We start from the raw sequence: 24,997 nt of genomic DNA, 5'->3' as shown, positions 1-24,997 counted from the left end.
AAACTTTCTTACTCGCACGCGATACCTTCATTTTAGAAAGTAACGAGTCTTTTCTTTTAGGAAAATGATAAAAACATATGTATATATTCCACGATTAAAGGAAAACTAAAAATGGAATTATTTCTTCAGAAAATTATTATTATATAAAATTAAAGACACCCTCTATAAATGACAAGAATAAATGCGTGACGAAAACGAAGAAGGATCGAAATCCTAGGAAAAGGACCACGCGTCAGCCGGAAATATACATATTCCCCGGAACAAAACGGCATTAATTTTCCCGCAGGTACACAAACGGGCTTGGGGCTCTCTTAAAACATTTTCAAAGTTGGCCGGATTGTTCGCTGGGAGGCGTCCTCTCCTTTTCCGTCCGTCGTCAGCGCATAATGGCCAATTCCACCCTCATTTTTTTTTTAACCCTCCGCCGTATTCAGCACGACAATTCAGACGTCAAGGATGACGACGACGACCGACGGAGGATCTGTAATCGTAATTTGTTTGCAAGTGCTTTCACCGTGCCGCTTAACGTTATAAACGGTAGAAAGAAAAAGGAAAGAAAGAGATGGACCGAGAGAAGAAGAAAAGGCCAGGCCAGACGGTACAAGAAGACGCGTACATTGATACTTGGAGGGAACTTTTTTCTTCGCAACTTTTTCCTACTAATGAAAGAAGGAATCCAACGACCTGCTCGTAGATGGCGATCCCTAGATGATCAACTACGTCTGTGTTCTTCGAAAGCTTTCGAAAGAGATTAGGGGTATTAAAATTATGCGATCGAATTATAGTTGTTGGAACAACTTCAGTAATTAAAAAATTTTTCGTTAACGAGGTGTACGTGGATTAATGTCTTATGACTGATCTAATGTCAAACGGATTTGTAATGATCGTCGTTAGTTATAGTGATCTATTTAAGCATATTTTGCAATTTAAAAAATTGCAATTATAAGTAAAATTATTAATTTAAAAATTGTGATTAGCGAAGGGTATTAATGGGAAATGAAATTGCAGTGTTGAATTATCTTTATCTAGAAACTGAAGATATAATGTTGCAAATATTATTTATTAAATAAGTAATAAATATTTGGATTAAGATTGTAATTTTAGGCATTCAGATTGGATTTTGTTATATTTTTTAGAATTGTTAATTTATGACATACACGACACGAGAGAAAGAAATTGTTTCAACGCATATTTCTACTGAAGCTTAAATGTGAAATTAATGAAAGAAGAAAGACTCTATCTGATTAATTACCTTTATGGTATTATGGATTTGAAAATTTTAATTTCCAGAAGCCGTTAATATTACAAATTCTCTATCACAACGAATTTAATTCAACATTCATCCATGAAACCTCGTAGAATTCTTTATAAATCATTAATCAAAAATCTAGATGAAGAGAAATTGAAATAATTTGAGTCTCACATATTGATCGACAGAATAATTAAAACAGTCTTTATCAGAAGCTTCCTAAGTCGGTATAAATGGGTTAATTAATTGATTTGAAATTCTTTGATATTCTGCTTTCCTTGTTCGATTCATTAGCAATAAAGTAAAACGATCGATGTTTTAACAATCAACCAATTCTGCTGAACTTTCTCATTCAATCCAAGTTCGACGAAGTAAAAAAGGGAGCACGAGAGCAATAATCAGCAGCATCATTCGGTAAACTAACTGTAAAACTGGCGGGAAAGGAACTTCCATTACATAGCCGGTAAGCATGGTAAAAGTAATTAATTAACCTCTTTTTGTTCGCTGGGTCAATCTCCAGTGAAGTCGACTTGTTTGTTCAGCGGAAGTATGGTTAGATCGCGATTAATCTCATTACACATGGGTCACTAAACTTTTTGTCAAGTAATTGGGTTACCACTAGGTGTTACACGGTGTTGAATATTCAAGCGACTCGTGCAGAATGATGTCTACTAATAAGAAACAAGGTTTCTTAGATGATCAATAATCTATATTGAAACACTTAACATTTTTCTATTTATTATTTTCAACTTTTAAATAATTAATAGTTTTTTCCTTTCGAACGTTAATTGCATCATTTAATGACACTTGTAATTGTAGAAATATTTTTATTTTTAATTATTTAGAAATTAAATTAAATTAAGTTAAATTAATTATATGTATTTGACTATGTATAAAAGTAGCAAAAGATAAAATACCAATTTTATAATTTATGTATTCTATCAAGTATAAATAAATATAAAATTTATCATAGCATAAATTATTCTATTTTATTCCTTCACATTCCTATTGCAGAATACAATTAATTCATTTAACAACACACTGCAATATTTAAAAAGACTTTAAAAAAATCAAAGCTCTATTTAAAAAAAAGCTGTTAATTTTCTGAATTAAATATTTAATCTGATTATTAGCGACAAACGAAACAATGAAATTTATATGCAAACGAGAGCGATGTATCAAACAGCTACGATTGAAAGCACTCATTTCAATTATTCCAATCGATTAAACGATTTTACCTCTCTTTTTCTCAGGAACTACTTCTCAGTCACAATGTGGTATTAATTTTCAAATAATGCAAGGACCGTCCGATACCAATTAACGTCACTCCAATAGAACTGACAGAAGGCTTTTCTCTTTCCTTTCCATTTTATTCGTTTCGACATATTATAATACTCTTCAAAAGTCTGGACCAGCATTATGATTTGTTACTCTAATGAAAAATATCGACAACGTGAAATTCGAGATTTCACGAGAAAAAAAACAAAAAAAAAAACCGAAAAACTGAATTTGAAAAACGATTATTTAAAAAAATGTATAAGTGCTCAATTATCGCGAAATTTTAAACTCGCTCATTAGTATTTTCCTTCACTGCATGAATCATAAGAATGTATTAATGGACGAACACCGAAAGAATTTCATCTGATTTCCAGTAGAGCAATTTATTTTAAAATTTTCAACCGGCACATCGTTGAAAAATTAATAACGTCTTGCATAAAATATAGAATTCAAAATATCTCTTCAAGCAGTTTTTTCTCCTCACGTGAATCTTAGATCCTCTGAGATTTAATATTTTAAATTAGGAATTCGATGATCAATATTTGACCGTCAGATAAAATCGAGGAAAAAGAGAAAAGAATTTTTATGAAATCGTGTTTACAGTGCAAACGCGACGAAGAGAATTTAATTTTGTAAAAATGCTTATTTTTTACAAGGTACACCATAATTCTGTAATTTTATTTTGACACGTGTGAATTATAAGTGATATATTTTCACAAAAACGAAAATTCTGCCTGATATATTCGATACAGAAATTGTGAAATATTCCAGCGATCTGCTTATGCCGCTTCAAGGGTTGTTGTGTATGACATAATTTAGGGTGTCGTGGTTTAAGGACACTTTAGAACAGCCCATACCAGGGGTGTACTTAATCATTTTTAATTCAGCCCACTAAATATACTGAAGCGAAATAATAAAGCGCACCAAGTGTACAATAAATTGTACCGACCAAGATAAACAACTACAGTTTTGGTATTCTTAAATTAATATTAAATCGCAAGTGTTGTACTAAAATGAAACCAGTGTTTATTTAACGAATTAATTAATTAATCATTAGAAGTAATTTGATTCATAGATTGAATGATAAATATAACCAGCAAATAAAATAAAGCAACAATGATTCAAACTTTTTCATAATCTTATTAGTATTCTGTTGGAATAATATTCCAAAGTTTTTCAATAAAATTTCAAAGCAGTGATTTAATAATGAAATGTTTCAATCTCATTAAATTAATGTTTAATACAACTTATGTACAAAGTATCCTTCCGTACATTGTTTCACTTCCGAGTTTATTGCTACGGTCCACCAGAATAACCGATAGCTTTGTAAAGATGGAAAAAGTTTTAAGAGAGTCCCCATCCCGTAACTTCTTCTGAAAGAGATTTAAAGAAAACAAACTTCAAAAGAACTTAACTGTTATAAACCTATTTTCAAGCTGTAAAATTACTCGTACCAAGAAACAAGAACCAAGAAAAATTTGTTCGAACAAACCAGTCCAATATTTACAAATACCGATAAAAGAAAAAAATCATTTTATAAAGATGAAAAATAAATTTTATTTTAAGTTTGAAATTTGAAATATAATTATTCTAATCATTAAGAATTTTCCATTTTTATTTGAATAGAAAATTACAGGTTACATTAATTCTATAAAATATGCATTGGTCAAAGTGTTAAGAAGTTTAAGGGACGTAATTGAAGCAGCATTGTATACTCAACACTGTCCAAATATCCGTCGCGACGAGCAGCGTCGGTCGATCTTCAATTCGCGAAAATTTCAGTATCTCTTAAAATAGAAACACTGTTTGAAATTTCATTCGGGTCGAATATAGAATGAGCGAACCGTCAGGCTAGCAAGGCTGACCTCTTGAAGCGCGTTTCGACGATCCGTTAATTTAAGGAAATTTTCAAATAAAGTTCGCTCGTTCATCAAACCGTGCGAACAATCAGTCGTCTAGAAGGGAAATTCATCCTGCTCCCAGCTTCTGGGACATTGTATGTACTAAAGTTTCCACGAAACCAGACGCTATTGGTTAATCTTTAACTTGATCGTGTAAGGAAAAAGTTGTAACCGGATTCGAGCAAAAATTAATTAGCGGAGGAACCTTCTTTAGAAATATATTGTACCCAGGGAATAAATATAATTTTATACGGTAATAATTGAGTAATAAAGTGTTTTAGATACTTAGAAATAGCTGTAGAAGTTCAGAGTATCGAGAAAGCTTGATTTTATGTTGGCGTCTGACTAATCATTGACTTATACTACTGAATTCTCTCAGAATCTCTAATAACACGTCACTACAACATTCTCGATGGTATATTATTTTATCACTTGATAAATTAACTATTAAAATCTGTATTATCACGTAGATTAATTGTATGTTATGAGAATGAAGCCATTGTGTAAATTCATAAATTTATCATAATCCTTAAATTATTATATTATGTTAATATTTATGTAATGTATTAATTTATGTCTCGATAACTTCTCGATAAAAATTCATTAGACCTATCAATATTTTAATCACTGAAGTATGCAACAATCAATGAAGTGATCCAATATGTAGCGATTATTAAATCTTTCGGAATATCCCTTCATATTGATGGATTCTCAGCAAAATAATCGATTCAATGTACAATAACCTTCGTGTATAAACGTAATTGCTTCAGAGGCATTGTTTGCTGAGAGCTGGCTGTTCAGCAGACGCCAGCGTGTCGGCTTCTTGTTAGCCGAAATGCAAACCCAATATTACTATTCCTTGTGTAATCGATAAATGTATGACCACGCGTTCAATGGTATTATCACGAATTAGGAATATTATAAACCTAATTACGTTATCATTTGTAACAAATGGTTTTTTAATTAATCTATCGTGCATTGGAAAATTGATGACTTTTGATCACTTTTTGAAATTTCAAAATGAATTAGATATAAAAATTTTAATTAAAATGAACCGACAACAAACTATCTTGTCATTACAGTCTAATTACTTAAATGTTCTCACAGAATAAATGATTAATAATTAGATGAAGCGCCCCATATGTATAATTACTAAATTTTTTAAATTGATATCTTAATGCAATGCATTTTGAAGGATGGAAAAATCATTAATTTCTCAATGACATCTAATAATTAATATCACACTGATCGACTGCTAAAGACTTTAGCTTCTTCGCTGTTCCCTCGAGAAACTAATGAAGAGTAATAGCCCTTCCCTATATCCTTACAAAATAATCCTTTCCAGTGGGTGCTTCTTCGATTCGGTTTTCGGCTCCCATCCGATCCAATCGAACCATATTACTATTACCCCAAACTTTTTATTTTATTCTTTCTTCCATTCATTTTTATCGAACTCTTGTCGCTGCATTTCACGGAATACCGAAACCAATTGGAATTAAATTGAAGCAGATTGCGGGTTTCCCGTCAGTATTTCGCGTTTGATCAGAGATACCATAGTTGAAATTCTAAAATCACCGAATCCTTGTTAATTAATGATACGTTACTAATTTTATTAAAATTCAGAAAGAAGATTCTGATACGTGTAATAACATTCGTAAGGATTCAAAGGATTACATTTTTGTATTAAATTTCTTAATTTTTAATACGATTTAAAAAATTTCTTTGATATTTAAAAAAAAATGAATGTTTACAAAATTGTAAGAATCACAGAAGAAGGATGAAACTTTAATTATAATTTGAATACGTAAAGAAAGTTGAATGCTCTTTCCGCTAACGATATCCGAGAAAATTAATTATTCAAAATACCGTGTTGACTTTTTCATGGATTTAATTAACTTTTTCTATTGTTTTAGGTGGATCGATGACTGCGACAAAATGGTGGATCGGCAAAAAGCACTTCTAATGGTGTTGATAGCTCTTCTAATTTACCCAAACGACATTTTCGGTAAGTGTGTTTAACTTTTACAGAAATTAATACAGTAAAACCTCGATAAGTCGTCACTCAAGGGACCGAGAAATTTTGACGACTTAAACGGGTGACGAGGTTTTACTGTATATCTAATAAATACCGATAATTATACTTCACAAAGCTCCATATAAAAAAGATTTCATTTCAAATTTTACAAAAATTTCATTTCAATAACCCAAGTATTTCACTAGAAATATTATATTACTGGTAAAAATCAAATTTGCGTTTATATTAACTTCTAAAATTTGCTTTTGACAGACAGAACAAATTTTAGTAACAGAGTATGAATTACACGGTTGAAAATTAAACTAAACCAGGATGGAAATTCAATGGGGAACAAAAGGATCAATAATTAATCAAATTCATTCTGTGCCAATTTTTTTCGTTTACATGACGCGAAATGAAAAGACTGAAAAAAAAAAAACTGTTCTTTACTCGGTACATTCGGCAACGCAGCAGCAGCCGGTTTTGAGAGCGTCAATTACCGAGGAAAGTTCTTTCTACGGGAATTTTAAAACCGACCAAGCCCGACGAATACCGCGAGTTATGATGCATCGCGATGCAATTTTGCAACTAAGCCGTTCACTTCACGACCACCTGTAAATACAATACCGGAACTAATCCGCTTTTGAAACGCACGCTGTCACCGACGATACACGCCGATATTGGCCTTACGATCTTTCCTACCCACCGTTGAAATATTACTTTTCCGCGAAATCCCGAACTTTGCCGAAATGAAAAAGAAAACAGGACTCGTTAAAGCTTTACGCGGTCAACCGCGTGGAACATTTCTTCGTTTTGAGATCGAAAAATGTAAATCAATATTTATTTTTCAAGGAAGACACGACTACCTGTCGCTAATAAAATAATTTTCTCAATCACTCTACCATTTGAAATGTTGAATTCAATTAAATCATTTAATAATTTATTATTCCTGTTTAATTAGGATCAAAGCGAATAGACTGAAAAGTACATTATCGTATTATCTGATAAGTTTTAAACAGCGTTGTTCTGTTTGCTTAATACGCGAAATTCTGTTTTCAACAAAGGAACTGGAAGAGATGCAATGATGATTTCGCGACGCAAAACAGCATTTAATTACAAATAACCGTTCAACCATTGTCCGCATTGTTCCTTTTTTGCAAATGAATATATTTCGCGCAAAAATGATTTTCTATATTATTTACCAGCATAATGTACAATCCATACGATGAAATGAGTACGTGCTCAATTTCTTTTGTATAAGAAAAAATAACTATTGTTATTTTGTAACAAAAAGATAAAGAATTTGTGGTCCAATAAGTATACTTTTATTTGAAAGGGTGTGACAGCAATTTAAAAAATTATTACTCTATAATTTCAAATATTTAAGCAATGACACTGGGGGAAATTAATTTATATTTTTAATTAGAAAGAATAAAGGAACAGGAGTTTAATTATCAAACGTAGATATTTCCAAATTTTCCACGTACAGAGTTTCCAAATCCCAAAATCACTCTATTATACTAATCGTTTCCGAAATGAAATTGTTTAATTGCCCAAGAAATTAGAGAGTCGATGATCATTCATTGCTTTATACATGAAAATCGAATTCCAAAATAATCCCCTGCCTACAAATACCTTAATAAATCGTACCAAGTATGAATTAATCAATCAAATTTTTGTAATTTTGCGAAATAATCATCAGTCAGTAAACAATCTCAAGTAAACAGTTTTGTCAGTAAACAAAATTCTCTTTCTATTGTATTTCTATCGATCATTTTCCCAGTTTCACGGAAGGACATTCATTATACGGTTCATGGCATGAACCAACTACCGATTAAGGATCCTCTCTGAGAAAAGGTCTGACTAATTCGGATTCCCTCTTCTGCTCGATTATGGTGATAAGTAGAAGAAGGGAAACGACAACTGGCATCTCTCAATTTCTCGCTTTACTACTTCGAGTCTCGCAGCGAGTCCGACGACTTCTTCCGAAAAGCGTGCAATAGGGAAACTCGTATCGTGACCTTTTGAATTAAAGTACACTCCCGAATGAATCGTGACTTTGCTTCAACTTTTCCTACGCTTCATTATTCGTTAAATCTTCCATGAAAGTTAATGAATAATTGGAGCAAACGCGATAACCTTTGCAGAGAAGCATCCTTTGAAACCGTGCTTTGTTTTGTATGAAATCAATTGTTCAGAGTTTAAGAGCAACATTCCAGATGAAATGCTCGATGGTAATAAAATCATTTAACCCGTTCATCATTTGTACAGTAATGGAAATATTTGATCGGATTATTTTCAAATTTTATATGTATGTTGGACTTTCATAATGAGATTATTGATATTGATACAACGATTCAGAGCTTAATTTCATCAAGTTAATGAGCTATATGTTCTTTTCGATAAATATTTGATCTGATTCATTTTGAAATGTCATGGATTTTAATTAAATTTCTGAAATCTTAGGATTTTAATATTTTAGTATTTTTAAATTCACAAATTCTAATGTTCTAATATCCTAAGGTTCCTAAATTGTGATAAGTATTCTAATATTTTAATATTCTAAAATCTCAAAATTCTAAGACTTCAAAATTCCCTCGAAATGCGAAATATTAAACACTTTTCACAGTTAAAAAAATCCACCGCAAATCTATGCGTACACACCATTCGAAAATTTCGATGATTCTTTAACAATTTCACACCCAACGTTTCCAGGCAATTTACAAGCGTGTACATGAAGCCGCGTTTCAAGTTATCCACGAGGATGCATAACGCTCGCAAAGTCGCGATTACATCGAATAGTTCGCGCGACGTGGAACTCGTTCGAAACAAGCATCGAGGCTTTATTGTGAGCGCGAAACTACCGTTTCGCGATCCCGGTTATTTCGAGGAGTTCCATAGGGAGGTATACACCCACGCAATAAGAGTAGGTTTCTTGGGAGAAAACAGGACTTACAGAACAGTATAGTTCCTTCGACCATCGATTTCCACCGATTGACCTAAGGTCCAGTAAAATTACGTCGCAAAATAAACACTTGTAGGTTCGAACATTAATTAACGATATATATTGGGAGAGATGATCACTAATCTTCGTGGAAAAAGTGCTCTTTACGCTCATTTAACAAATGAGATTAGATGACAAAATTTTTCTAGATAAGTAATTTTTATGTTATAACATGGTGTTTGTTGCTGTTAATTGGATATCATTAGTTTTTGATGATTATTGGGGTCTTTGATTAAAATATGATTGATCTGTTTTATCACTTACGTATGTGTATTTATATAATTGAAACAATTGAATGTGTGAAGAACTATAACAAAATTTCTTCAGAATTATATAAAATTTTGAATAATATCAATTTGGCAAAAATGGCTCGATACAAAAATTAGAAATAAGCATTTTTAATATCCAAGTAATCTTTATTATGATTTAAAATAAACAAAGGATCTAAAGATATATTATAGATTAATTAATGATCTAGTTTATTGATGAATGAATAAAACGAAGGAAATTGCGAAGGAAACTGTAATAATTAATTTCTCGAATATATTCTCATATTGATAAATTCTAAGATAACTTTATAACTATAATTTCCTCACACGTGCTGAATAGCCCATTGCAAGTTCGAATCACGTGCGATAGTCATTGACAGTCGCTGAATCGACGTCTTTTTACGGTTACTACAAACGTACACGCGTTAAAGAAGAAAAAGGGGCATCACGACGCTTCGGGGAATTTTGACCGTACTTAAAAAGAACGAACACTCCAACAGAATAAAAAAAATCAAACTTTCTTTTCGTTTAAACATTTCACACACCTTCAAGAATATTTATTGGTAATTTTTATGAAGTTGAAGGATTCTGTACATTTAAAATGTCTTTTCAATTTAAAGCACGCATATGAAAAAAAAAAAAAATGTGCAATACAAACGTCATTTTATATATTTTTTTGTCTGTGAAAGTACCATTCAATGCAGAGAATTTTTCGTAAAAGTGATACTGCGTGAAAAATCTATTCGTAATGCAAAATACCATATCGATCTACAGAGATTATGAATAAAAAGCATTTCAATAATCGATCAAACATCGAATGCAGCGAGATTTATGAAAATCTCTGATTCATTTCAAGAATTTCCAAATAAATAAACAGGGCGAAATAAACGAATATGAGCATTGAATACAAGAATTAATCAATTCATAATGGGAAGACAGAGTTTCAAAGGTCATAGTCCTTCCTTTTTAGAAATAAATTAATTTGCCTCAATGATAAGGCTCATTAAAAATATGTCTTTCAAATCACCGAACACTCAACATTGTTGACAAAATAATAAGATGGTGGTGGCAAAATAGAGGGTAAAAAGAGCGAAGGGTTTTCGTATTTTCGTTATATCGAATATCGAGCGTTAATGGCCGACAGTGAAAGGGATAAATAAGGTCCTGAAGGAACGTGCAAGGTGTTGAAAGGAGGCTTCCGGCCAATTGGGAACTTCTGCTTATCGGTTGCTTAACGAACGACGAAGCGAAAGGAGAGGCTATTCAACACAGCCAAACTCAAGAATAAATTAAGTTGAATCAATTCTAGCTGCCACTTACCAACTTCCTCGAGTGTCGTTCAACCTTTTCGTTTTGACAGCCATGAAGAAAATTATGTTCCCGACATAGAGTGAAAAAAAAAAGTGAAAAATTACCAATGCGATTTCTCTTTCGTTGACAGCTACTGGTACCTTTCGCTTTTTTTTTCGCCAGAGGAAAAACTAATAATTAATTGGCAGTGCATATATCATTGGCAGCTTGCTGGGTCGCTCTCTTGAATGTTGAGAGATTAAATTATCAGGATTTAGATTTTTATTTTAGGTGACTCTGAATATAATTTGTGAATTCCATGATTTGCAAACTAAAGAATATTTAGCACTTCAAAATAAAACTTATGAAATAATTGATTTTTAAATATAAAATTGGGACGAAGTGATAAATGAAATTTATAAAATAATGAATTGATGGCTGCTAGTTTTATTCTCACACGATTATAAATATTTATATTTCATACAGAAACGGATTTGCGTTTGTTTCCTCTTATTCGTGCTTTGATATACTATCTCGTTGTTACAAGAGAAACAAAAGGATCAAATACCAAAAAGAGCAAGAAAAGTTAAAAACAGACACGAATGGAACCTATAAAAAAATAGAAAAAAGATGGAATTAAAACAAATGTTGATAAATATTAGAATCCACATGAAACTGAGAAAAATAGTGCTGATCAAATACAAAAGAATTGAAAAGCAAGATAAGAAGAAACAAAAGCGAAATAGAAATTCGATTTAAAAGGGAAAAACAATAAGGTTTCCAGTCGAAAATACTGAAGGAACTAAAATTCAAGAAAGCAGGAAAGACAAGTATGGAGTTCGAAAAAGAAGATATAAAAAGAAAACCAGAAGCAAAATATAAAAGTAGAAAATATCAAAATGATCAAAATGATGGCTTAAAAGGAAAATAAAAGAAAGAACTAATTTAACAGATAAGGGAATACAAATTTATCATAAATAAAATGATAATAAAAATGAAAACAAATGTTTAATAAAAATATGAAAATATCAAAAGGAAAATTACTAATTTCTGTAAAACTATTTAGCTTTTTTTAATGAAAATATAAGCATGATTCTAAACTATAGAAATGCTTGCAAATATAAAAAAGCTAAAATATCGTATGAACACAATTTTTCGATTTGCCGATTCGCAGCATATAAATGTAAAGAGTTTTCGAAATATTTTGACCGTTCCACGAAATTCCACTCTCATAGAAATATTTATCAGCGTACGCACCAGTTTCATACTTTAGATTTATTTAAACAGCGTGGTATTTGCAAGTAACGCACGTCGTATCGTGGAATTTTTCTGTTATAATTGCTCGGTGGTTTATCAAATATATACAGATAAGAATTTCAAGTATTTTTTTGTAACATGTAATTAAGCAGGGAATATAGCAACCATTTAATTTCATTTATGAATTAAACAACTAATTGAATTTTCTGGGCAAAATAATCCAGAAATAAACTTGTAACAACTGTTAACAGTTTCACAATTAAAATAAGTACAAAAATAAATGTAAATTGTATAATTTAATTCTGGATCAGTTTAATAACGAACAATTCATTTCTCATCTCAAAGAAAATTATTTTACTTAATTAACGAATTTTAATTGACAGCTAATTTAACAAACAGTGTATCATCTTTTTCCAAAGAAACCTGAGCACAGTTTATTCAACAAATTTTCAGAAAATAAATAAATTATGCACCGAATCCTTGGAAAGTCATGTTCCTGTCATTTTAAGCTTTTACAGTAGCATTGGTATCAAGAAGCTAAAGAAAAGAAAGAAAAAATGAAATATCAGTGACACGGATAAGTTTGCATGTACCAAAAAGGAAGGTAGTAACTGCAAAATGGTCTCCAACTAATTTTAGACAGCTGTACACGGGACTGAAATGAAACCCCGTTTAATTTAATTCTATGGAAATAATTTCACGTCACTTCTACGACATTTTACCATAATATCTGACTCTTCTAAAATGAATTAAGTACTTTCCGGAGCTTATTGATCATTGCTCTACGTACACTATCTATATTTTTCTTATTTAATTACCTGCATCTGCCATACGCAAAAGAAAACTCTCAGAGTCAAATTAATATTTTATTGCAAAATATTACGTTGAAAATTCGTTGGAAAAATTATTGAAAATATACGAAAGGCATATTGCAAGAATGAAACAATCGAAGCTTTCAATCGAGCGTGGAAAACAAAATTGAATAAGATGTGCTTCAAAAATTCTGCATATTGTAAAATATGAGTTTTCAATATTTCTTTAATTACTTTAATTAATTAGTATTAGAAAATTCTTTTTACCTCAATTTTTGGAAAATTCCAAATCTGTAATAAGGATAAATATTCAAGAATTAAACGAAATCAAATCCTGTCCATAGACTTAAAAAGGCCAGGTTAATACTGCATTCAGAATAAAGTATGCACGCAGAGTGAATCTCTTCATTTTCTTCAGCATAAAAGACACCGAGCTTCCTGAACAAATAACTCACGCTAAATCCTTCCATGCTTTAATTAAAGTCATACTTTTTGCAGGGATACCATCGTTTCGTTTCACGCACAAGAGACTACTATCTTGAACCACAGGAAAAAAAAAAAGAAAGAAACAAATGATAAAATACCTTTAGAGGTACTTCTACTTCCTTCATCCACAACAAGTAATTTCAGTACAATATTTGTTTCATTGCATGTAACTTATAATGGTATACAGTAAAAAAAGAAAAAATATGAAGAAGTATAATTTTAATTTCTGACTGAAACTTTGCATTCTGATAGTTTTCTTTTGTAATTGCAGTATTGAAAAACAGAATTCAATTGCAAATGAAATTACTTGGGTCAAATTTGGTAAAATTTAAATTCAATGGCTTTGCGTTTGGAATGTACGTTTTTGTTTTAATTTTAAAATTAACAAAGCTTATCATAGTACGCGATCAATAAGATTAAATATTAAATAGTATATAATAGGTACAATAAATAGAAATAAAGTAAAAAATATTGACTACATGATCCACCGTAAATTGAAGACAGTAACGAACAGGGGAAACTATTTTCTAGCAAACGGTGGCAAAAACGAGGGAAAAGACTGAAAGACGAAACGGAAACAAAGGAAATGATCAACAAAACGGCTCCCATCCCGATTGCGAGGGTAAGATGTTACAGTAAGGGAGAAACGATGCCCATGTAAACGACAGTTAGATCGATAAGGGATAGCTGAATTCGGGAAAATTTGTTGTTTCACCCGCTAATGACAGAAAATTAATCCAACGAGAGATTGAAAGAAGAAAAAGAGCGTTATGCGTTTGAAAAATCCGTATCTTTTTCAATGTTTTGATGAAAATGGAAAGAAATAACTTGAAAGTAACATGAATTTTAAAATAGCTTTTTCTGTTTCATTTCCTGTAATTAATTCCATGTGATTTTTGCTTCACTATAACATGGATTCTTTTTTACAGAAAAATAAAGGTATTTAGTTTGTTCTCCTCTTCATTTTTCAATTTTAATTTTATTCTGTATTATAAAACCTAAATTTTGGTTTTTGATGAGGGAATCTCATCAGGGTTACATATTTTTATATTTAAAATTTAATTAATTCAATATTAAAAATTTTTAAGGTAATTACGAGTTGAAGAAAAATAGATATTAGAATTAGAATATTTAATATTTCAATTATGAATTTCTTCTAATTTCTTAAACTTAATTCTATGCTTTGTTTTGTAACTCAGATAAGATGATTATGTCACAAATTAAATTTGCATTAATTGCTTTACGAGTGGAATAGATACTAGTTTCGATCCTACATAGAGCAGATTGCAACACCTGTAAAGAGAGTTCAATGTTTGTTTGACAGAACCGAACACTTTCCCTGCAAAACGTTCTACTGAATGCATTTACGATCGAAGTTTCGCCCAACTTTAATAATGATTAAATTAGGCAACTATGGAAGGGGGTTAGCTAAACTTATAAACGAAGCCCACTAAACAGTACAAACTTGGTTCACAATCTTCGAAAAAGCAGTAACTAAACATGTAATAAATGAAAAGAAAAGATTAATTAATTAGGAAAATATTAAAAAATTAATGCAATATTGAAAAACATAAAATACATGAAATCTTGAAAGTACATATAACAAAAATAGCTCAAATATCAAGAACTTCATAAATTAACATTGAAAAATAGAAATCGAAATAATCAATCATAGAATAATTCTTCGTCTTAAACTTCCATTCATCATCTTTAATTATGCAGAAACTATTGTCTGCCAAAAGTCAAGTGCTTTACGCTCTTCACAATTTTCAGTATCTCTCTTTTTTAACCGCCGTATGTCACGTGCAGTGTCTTCATAGAAGAATCATAAATTTTTCATGAGAAAATAATAACCACCGAGAGCTCCTTTCCATTCGATTAAAAGAAGCAACTCCGGTTATGTTACAGCCATAAATCGTTCGTGTCCATCAGATTTATCAATATATATCACGCAACAGGCAACCAAAAGTTTTCACGAACAGCTTATTATCGAACTTTCCCGGCAAGCTTATTACCAATATTAAATATCGTAAAATTCTTAACTTCTGTGGAATGTTCGCGTCAGCGTTGAATTAGTATCAGCAACATAACGTTCGGCTTCTTCTTTCGTAATAAGAAATTTTATTAATCGTGACGCGGTTCAACTTTCGTCTAACTTTTATTTTAATAAATATTTCGTCAAATTTTCCTCGTTTAACTCTTGAATAGAGGAGCCTGAGTCAATCGTGATTCAAACTAAATTAAATCAAAATTGTGGCTCTCTCCATGGTCCGCCGTTCGAGAATTAACCCTTTCGCTATAGTTGCCTTACAAACAAAATAATTTCATTCGCAATTAAAAATTTGTTAGCGTAGATACTTTTGCATAGTGAAATTCTGCACGAAACAAGGCGAACGTTACAAATAATTTATGAACCGATTGAACTGTAACGACGATATTAAGAAAGGAGAGGTCTTAATGTCCCGACGTTCTGATATTTCGGTATCGGTATCCGATAGAAATACAAAATCAATAGACCGGTCTAGCAAAGCGTCTGGACGCTTCTGGTATTCGAAATTTAGTACAGAAATTTCATTTCTGCTCGATCGTTTGCTAACATTGCTCTTGTATCAAAATTCAAACGACTTTATGAAGAAATTAAAGTAAAATCTTCTCTGTCAAAAATAAATCCCGTCTTGTCACTATCTTCTATCTGAAATAATCAAGAAATATATATTTCAAAATGTTGCAATTGTACCTCGGTATCAGTTATTTTTCCACTTGACGCCTTTTCACGAGTACAACAACCCTTTTACAAACTCGAACCGTTTGAAATCAATTTCTTCCCCAAAGCGCGCGGAAACAAAGGCGAATCGCGTCGAGGATCGACGACGAATTAATACGGCCTTAATATTACAATATAGAAACATTCGCCACTTGAGAGGTTCAAGTACAAGAATCTCATCTTTTGCCGGGCTGGTTGCTGGCAACCGAACGTTTATTCCTCGCCTTTATTTTCCCGGTAATACCGCCGCCATCAATTTACTTTGCTCTCGGCCACTCGGCAGACTGCTTGTCCCACGGCGATTGTCACTTCTACTTATAAATACTTTCCGATCCTATTACCGTTGTTATGAGACAAATAGGTCAAGCTTGTCTCCTCTAAGATCCCAACGGCTCGACTTCGAGCTTATCTTTGCCCTCCTGGAGTTCCTCTTCTCCGACCCCTCCAACCCTTGGTAACCATCCCTTCGGGGAACGTTGCCATTTAACTAAAAACTGTTGCCTCTTATTTCATTACCAAGAAGGATTTCTTACTTCGTCTCGTTTCCCTTCGCCTCCTCCTCGTTCATCCGGCCCCCCGATATTTCATCCCTTGTGCTTTGGACGCGACGGCGCGACGCGACGCGGAAAAACAGATTAAAAAGCAGCCGAGCGAGTGCCGGACAACATCCAGCTAATTATTGTAATTTCATGCCTTTGCAATCGGATCTACCAGCGGCTGCGACTAATTGGACCCGAACGACTACGAGTTACTCGTCGACGGCAGCTTTTGAACGGATAATTTCGCCCGAGTGGAGGAGAAACGTAGCCGAGATTTATTCCGTCTTGTTTTTATTCAAAGACCGAGCCCGATAATTGACATGGGAAAGGTTCCCGTTTCTTCGCGGTGTGACGTCCTACCGTGCGAGATACCGAGCAAGTTTAATGGCTCAACGGATTTACAATAGTTCGTGGGAAGATAATACTCGGTGGATAATTAGTGACAGGGTGCGTTTCCTTTGTATCTGACTAAATGGTCCATGAGTATTTTAGGAAAGAAAGGATGACATAAAAGTATCATAAAATAATACTTATTTTATATGGATAAAATTACCATAAAATGACTGGTAATCAACTATAATATACAATGACCGATTTCTAAATCTGTAAAGTTTGATAAAATTTCACGACACAAAAGTTTCACAAGTTTCACTTGTGATACTTCAATTTGAAGCTTAAAATTTAATAAAAATAATGACACGAAAATCTCATCAATATTCTTAAGAAATCAATCAATTCTCAGTTTAGTATTGTCTATTAATAAGTTTTTAATTTCCAATCAAGAATCAGCCATTAATGAAATCTTTATATAATCATTTTAATAAATCTATGAACTTTAAATTAATATACCAATCAAAATTAAATTCATCACCAATGATTGCCAATAATTGAATTACCTGTTTCACATTACCACAGTGTTTTTATAAGAATTCGGGTTAATACGATAAGACTGGTAGTTAAAATGAAGTATCAAATTTGATCGATGAAGAGAGCAGAGCGAAGGGTGGTTAGGTCTAATCGAGTACCGTTTAATATCGCAGGAAATGTGAGGCATTTGATATTACGGGCATCGTGCAGACACGGCTCGTTTATTCTCTATCAAATTACCCTTGCACGCTGCGCCACGAAAATGAAACATGAAATTCTATGTGTAACTGCGCAAAGTACAAAGCATCTGTACTGCGACGACGCGACGCTCTGCGTCTTCCAGCAAGCACGTAACAAGAAATGGAATGTTCACGTTCTTACGAATAAATCTCAACTACGATATTAACACGTTTCCCTACCACAGTTTATTCTCCAAATAATTCATTGCAAACTAGGCATAAATTACGCAATTATAGATCAATTAATTTTTCCTTAAAAGCAGGCATAAATTATGAGACAATAAGACAATTAATTCCCTTTTTAATTTCAAATATTTTAGACTTAAGAATTTCGGTCTTCTCAAGCCTTTTATCTATTTTTGGGATATTTGGATTTTAATAAATTTTTTATATATCTTGCAGAATTTAGTGCTAGCTTACTTTCTTATAATGCGTATAAACATCTTGTACAAAGCAAGTAATGAAAAAAAAAATAAAAGAAAAAAAGTCCTTGATATTTTCACCTGTCCTGTATCACCAGGTAAACTGTCCCCTTGCCATTGAAAATAAAAGCTCGCCTACGTGCTTGCTTTTCCGAGTAGCAGCGCGTACCGGTTAAATCCCCTGCTTCGTTTTCCGTGCGATCACTAAGCTGTTTGTGCTTTGTAATTAATTACGAGATTAATTATTTAATGCAACGTTTACAGGCTGCGTTGCGTATTGGAAACGTGATCTTTCATCTCGAACGTATCGTAATTTCGTGAGTTCGTTAAAACATAAACAACGGTTCAGTATGCAACAAAAAATTTGCTCTTCCAAAAGTGACTATTTGAAGGGGGTTAAGAATGGTTTCTACATTTTTATAAAAAGATAAAATAAACGAGTTTGGAAATAGATGTTTTTAGCAAGTAAAGTTCCATGAGTAAAGTTAAGCAGTTTATCTCTTTGCAAGATCCGTACAATCTATAATTTGCATAGTGATAGCAAACTTTTGGCCGACAGTGAATATCTCGTTGCTAATGCAGCGTTTTATCTAGCTAGAATGCAGTTTTCCTGGAGTCTTGTGTACCAGAGCATCCAGTGTAATGAGGATGACGTTAACATTTAGTTACCAAGCGTATAAATTACAGGCTTTGTGCAACTTTTGTCTTGAATAAATGGTGCTCAAAACCGTATCAATTTTCATTAAAAAATGTCCAATTAAACACGTTCTAATAACAGAATACAATTAACTAAGAAAATTTAATCATGCTCAATCGCGAGAGATATTTATTATATTATTATTAGACGTATAATATTAGCAAATAATTGAAACATTAATATTATAATCGTGAATATTATTCCGTAGATTTTATGAAAAACAAGGTAATGGGTTCGAGGGTGTATAATAACGGGAGAGAAAGGGTGATATCATCTCCTTGATACATATTCGAAATGTCCAGAACCTCGAGTATCGAATAATATACAATACGACGGCGTTTAGTATCAAAATAATTTAATAGTAGCATTAAACATGAAATATAATACGCGAACACCTGAACGTTACTCCCTTTTCGAAACAACGTATCGTTCTATCGATCCTCCCCTATTGTATTTCAGGCTTGAGCGAAATTTTATTTTAAATGAAAATAAAACAACAATTTGAAATACTGAATCATTTCAACTACTTCAAATAACTATCCAAAAGGAACTTTATTTTTATCAGAATAATTTTAGTTAATTCTGTACCTAGTGTACCTAATAATTTATAAAAATTCTCAATAAAATAAAGTTTTCTCTTAAATATACCTCTTCAATAAGGAAGTAACAACGTTTCACAAAGTGATGGGGTATATTTTAACCCACTCCATAGTCAGAGGGTTAATTAAGCAAACAGATCGATTTTTTAGAGCCCCACTGTACGAAATTTGCCCCATTTCATCTTCTCCTGTTCCATTATTCTTTATCAACTGTGTTTTGTTTCCAATTAGCAAAACAAGTGTCATATGGTTTAATTGCAGTAAGGAAGATATGGAAATTGTAGTTTTTCACGTGAACGGTGTATCTGTTTCAGGCGGTGCTTTTCCACCGGAATTTGCTGGTCCTATCGCAAATCTAACGGTGCCACTCGGAAGGGACGCAACTTTTACGTGTCTGGTCAAACATTTGGGGGGTTATAGGGTAAGTTTCCACCATGAAAATTCATCGACCGACTGACGTACGAATTTCTTACCACACATGGCTGATGCATGCATTATCTCATACAAATTTTTCTATTCGCTTTAAATTCAATTTTACTTCGTAAAAATTGGCTGCCCTCTTCCTCTTCGATATTTTAATATTCTCTGGCAATTGTATCAGACACCAAACAGAATGTAACAACGTTAAATACGTGTTACGATTCGCAATGGGGAAGAAAGTGGAACGAGTACTCCAACTTGCGGCTGAACAGGGTCACGTTTTAAATTGAAGATAAAAGAGTTGTTCAAAACTAAGTAATTGACAAAAGTTGCTGGTATTTATTTTTTTAAACAGAAAAGAGAGCAGCCCTATACCTTTACAATCTTAATCAGTATATGTAAAATCCAATTATAAATTTTTCTTTCATGATTACTTAATTAATTACTTGATTACTTAAGTAAAAAATATTTTCTTATTATTTTTAAAGTAGTTATATTAATTTCCATCTAATTTTGTACTTTTTATCAATAAACACTGTAAGCTCCTAAAGCTTTAGTTTCTATTCTTTTTCTTCCTTATCACCCTATATACTTCTAACTTCCCAAGTACTCTTTCTGATTCGATAATCTTACTACCTTATCCCCATGTTTGAGCCCAAAAATAGAACCATTTCCCTTATCGTGTTAGATTTCATATCCATAACCATAACGACAATTTCATTACCCAACACGAGGTATTCCATAAAAGAGTCAGTTTATAAATGAACCGAATAATAATATCAAAAATTCCAAATTTCCACTTTATTAAGAAAAATTGAAACATATTTAATTACACTCTCGTTTGTGTTATAATACGATTATAATAAATTAATCTTTGCACGCAATTAATATTTTTCTTCGCCATTAGTTAATCGCATTATGGACGCAGCTGCTACCTTGTACAGATGCTCTCTTATCATGATTTAACTGTTTGCTTCGAACTGGCCAGACCTTATTTGCATTAAAACAAGTTCGACGAACTTTGGATCAGTTTAATTCTATCCCCACGATACTTCGTTTCGTTTTAATTTATCGGATGTTTTTCAAAGTCTTGGAGTGTTTTATCATATCGTGAATTAATTAAAGGAAAATGGTGCAAAAACCAGCTACTAATTACTTTCTATATAAAATTTTGAAAATACATATTTTGCGTGTTGGACGATGAATTGGATTATCTTTTGTCTATATTCTTAATCTTTCACACATTTGAAATTTTCCATTCATTCTCCTAGCTACACAAAATTATTACATCCTGTCAAAAGTACTTAGCTAAAATAATTACACTGATTATTTTTCTAATTAAACAGAGCTTAAGTAAATTTAAAGAGTCTCCTTCAATAAAGGAATTCAATTAAAACATCCCTTGCAAAGCTCGATAAAAGAAGTGCAATCCGACTTTCATTGACCATAATGAATAAAGAAAAAAAAAAGAAACCACAAGGTTATCGTTCATTCTTTCCAACGGCGGTTTTTAATATCCTCAATAATCCCGGCAGTTTTGAAATACGAATGAATTCGTGTTTGCTCGACGGGAATGACTTTCATCCCCGTTAACTTGCATTGCACTTATGGAAAATTTAACGATTCACCGTAACAGGCCCGTAACACGTGTTTCAATTTCAGCGAGGCCGAAGAAAGCAGGGGAAGAAAAAGAAAAAAAAAAGAAGAAATATAAAAGGTAGAATAATAAGGGGGACGTTGAAAATTCAAAAGGCAAGCCCTCAGAAGCCGGGCAGAAGCAAGAGTTGTGTTGTAACAAGCCAAGCTAGCTCTCGTTAAGGTCGCTTTGACACAGCTATAAAGAGATAAATAATTTGGTTACGAGCGTCTAATGACATTATGCGAGAGTAAAGTGGTAACGAGCAACTGCTGCTAATTTTTCATTTAAAGCTTTAATGCCGACTACGGCGAGTCTGACGGCACGGATGAAGCGTGCATTCGCAATTTCTCCTTGATTATATCGGTAATTCAATAATCCTTGCACGACGAATTTCAGACCATTATACCGGATAATTAGTCTAATTGTATCGTATTTTGATAATGTCATTAGAATCCACCAACTTCTGTATTTATACATTAAAACAATGAAGATCATTGTAAGTAAAGTAAGGATGATTGATTCAAAGTGAGAAGAAAGACATCTTAATTAACACTGTGCGGAAGATTATGTTACTTAAGGCATGATACTTTCTAATGCAATATATCAGTATTATTTGAATAAAATAATTGCAAAAATTATTAATATTCTTTTGATCCACTGTACATGAAACGGTGTTTAAATTATAATATCTCAAAAGAATTGAGTAATTAGAAAGAAAAAGTTTTAAATTTTAATTGCAAAGTTCCAGTCCCTTGGATTTCAATTAACTAATTCTAATAATATATCTTCTATTATAATTCAAAGCCAAACTATCCTAACAAAATTGAGGATAATATAAATTTCTTTCACCTAATAAAACTCGTATAAATTTTTACATAAGTTAAAAGTGATATGAGCTTGCAATAAAATTTCAACGAAGATCAACGAAAAAATCTGCACCTTAATTTCAGAATATTTCAAATCAAGCAGAAAAGATTCTTTTATTTCAGGATATTGTACTTTTTTTAATTGAGAAATCCCTTAAGCTGTTATTACTTTATATTACAAACAGTATATCCAATGCAAATTCAATTGTCCCTATGGGTTTTATAATCTCTTTCTGTACTCGAAAGAACATAATACTTTTATTGCTGAGCTTCGCTAGCCTTTAACGTTCTCTGATTGAATTCTACAGTAATTTTAATACAATTATTCGACTTGCTCGATCAGAAACACACGGTGGGAATAAATTTCAATTACACCTTACCTATCCTGGCAGAGGCACTCTTCAAGAACAATTTCGAACGCCATTACAACCACCCTCAAGCACATCCGGTAACCCCCGTTTTCTATTAGTACAAGCGTTTCTCGAGGCCTCGTCGCGAGATTTCGAATATTCTAAGGAAAATGCAAATATCGGCCAAAGTTTGGCCAAGGAGATGGGAGACGCGTACGAGCCTGCTATACGTGTCTCTTCCGCTCATGGCGTACGGGTATCCGGCTTGTTTGTATTCCGTATTCAAGCCTGTCTATAGGGAAATTGTGGTACTATTCGGCCGTTGAAATCTATGAACACGTCTGTGGCCTTTGATCGTCCTCGTTCCTTCCATGTGTTGCCGTCTCATTAACCCTTTCGATTTGACCGGCCGACTTACACTTAACTAAGAGGATCAAGCTCAAGCGAATTGCTCGCCAAATTAAATTCATAAACCTAAGCTTTAGCTCTGCGAATGATTCTGGTGTAATTCCAAAGCATTTTCATTCGAGCTACATGATATTTTAAATCTTTGGAGACTCGTGTTATTCAGAACTTTTACAAATTTTCATAATCAATATAAAAATAATTTGTACACGGTACAAATGAACTAACAGTTTTCTCTGACAGAAGAAATTAAAAAGACTACACGGTACACGTTAAAAAGATCAAAATATCAGTCTTTGAAAAATCAGTGTCGGTACACAAATGCACCAGGAGACTTCAAAGGATGAAATTAGATACCAGATGATTGGGTTTTCAGATTTTTAATTAAAGGAAAGTGAATGGGTCTGAATTTTAAAAAATTTTACGGCTAATTAAGAATTTAATTTTACGGTGGATAAAAGAATCGAACCTAGTGTAATGTGTTAATAAATGTGCTTGGCAGGTTGGCTGGGTGAAAGCGGACACTAAGGCGATCCAGGCTATCCACGATCACGTGATAACTCACAACAAGAGGGTTTCAGTGTCCCATAGCGATCATACAATGTGGAATCTTCATATAAAAGGTGTCCAGACTGAGGACGAAGGACTTTACATGTGTCAAATTAACACGGATCCCATGAAGAGTCAGGTAAATCCACAATTTAAACTATTATTCGCCTTTTCCGAATAGGGAAATTAGGAAACCGTACGTATGCATAAATTAACGAAGGTATTACCGGGTATTATCATTGATCCTCTTGGAAAGTGGAAAACCTGGTAGGAATTAGGGATTTACTTAGGTAAGGATGGCTATCGGACGTGTTTACCTGTTATTTCGAGCGTTTTCAGTAACTAAGCGGTCGAAATCAAAGCTTTCTGCGTGCAGTTTAACCGGGCAGGACGAATGGTGGTAAGCCGAGAAACTCGTCGAAATAACTAATTGGAAACGGCACCACCGACACTATTTAGATCGATAAAGTTTCACGATGCACACCGTTTGCGGGGCCCATCAATTCCAATTAGGCGACTCTCTACCTTTATCACTTAGCGCATTTCTTTGGTTAAATCTGCATTCTTTTAATCCAATCACGATTCAATAACGCTCGTATAAAAGAGATTGATTTATAGGAAATTATTTTTCATCTAAAACTTGGACAGTAGGCGTCTCTTAAAATATAAATAAGAGCAGAACATTCTTCCAGCCCAGAGATAATATGAAATATTGAGTAAAAATTTCCATAAAAATAGGAATAATTTTCTTTTTTTTAATTATTCCATATTATGGTGGAAGACTTGATCCATAAAAATACCATGATAATTATTAAATAATACCTGTTGGATTCACGAGGGTTAATCGTTATTGGAACCGATTATTAATCGAATCTTTAATTAAATAGTTACACGAGAATAGAAACTATCGGTTCGAACGAACGTTTTCCTGCTTCTGACAGTCGCAAAATGTTTACGAACGGAATAGTGATACAAAGCCGCAACGCTATTAACTGAAATATGGAAATTCACGTGTATAGGTATTAGTTGCCTTATGTTACAATCTCTGCAAGTATCGAAGGTATTTCTCGGTGAACTGTTG

At 32.7% G+C, this 24,997-nt stretch overlaps 1 protein-coding gene across 1 annotated transcript in view; it reads left to right on the top strand.

Moving 5' to 3' along the window:
* LOC114871250 (lachesin-like) overlaps positions 1 to 24,997 on the top strand; it is a 76,360-nt gene that overhangs the window by 27,294 nt on the left and 24,069 nt on the right. Inside the window, exons 3-5 of the mRNA XM_029176924.2 lie at positions 6,342 to 6,433; positions 20,002 to 20,108; positions 23,870 to 24,055. Coding sequence (XP_029032757.2) covers positions 6,342 to 6,433; positions 20,002 to 20,108; positions 23,870 to 24,055 — 385 coding nt within the window. The remainder of the gene's footprint in view (positions 1 to 6,341; positions 6,434 to 20,001; positions 20,109 to 23,869; positions 24,056 to 24,997) is intronic.

The sequence above is a fragment of the Osmia bicornis genome, chromosome 10 (assembly GCF_907164935.1).
Source record: "Osmia bicornis bicornis chromosome 10, iOsmBic2.1, whole genome shotgun sequence".
Lineage (NCBI taxonomy): Eukaryota > Metazoa > Arthropoda > Insecta > Hymenoptera > Megachilidae > Osmia > Osmia bicornis.
The sequence above is the reverse complement of the archived record's forward strand: the minus strand, read 5'-3'. Positions and strand labels throughout refer to the sequence as shown.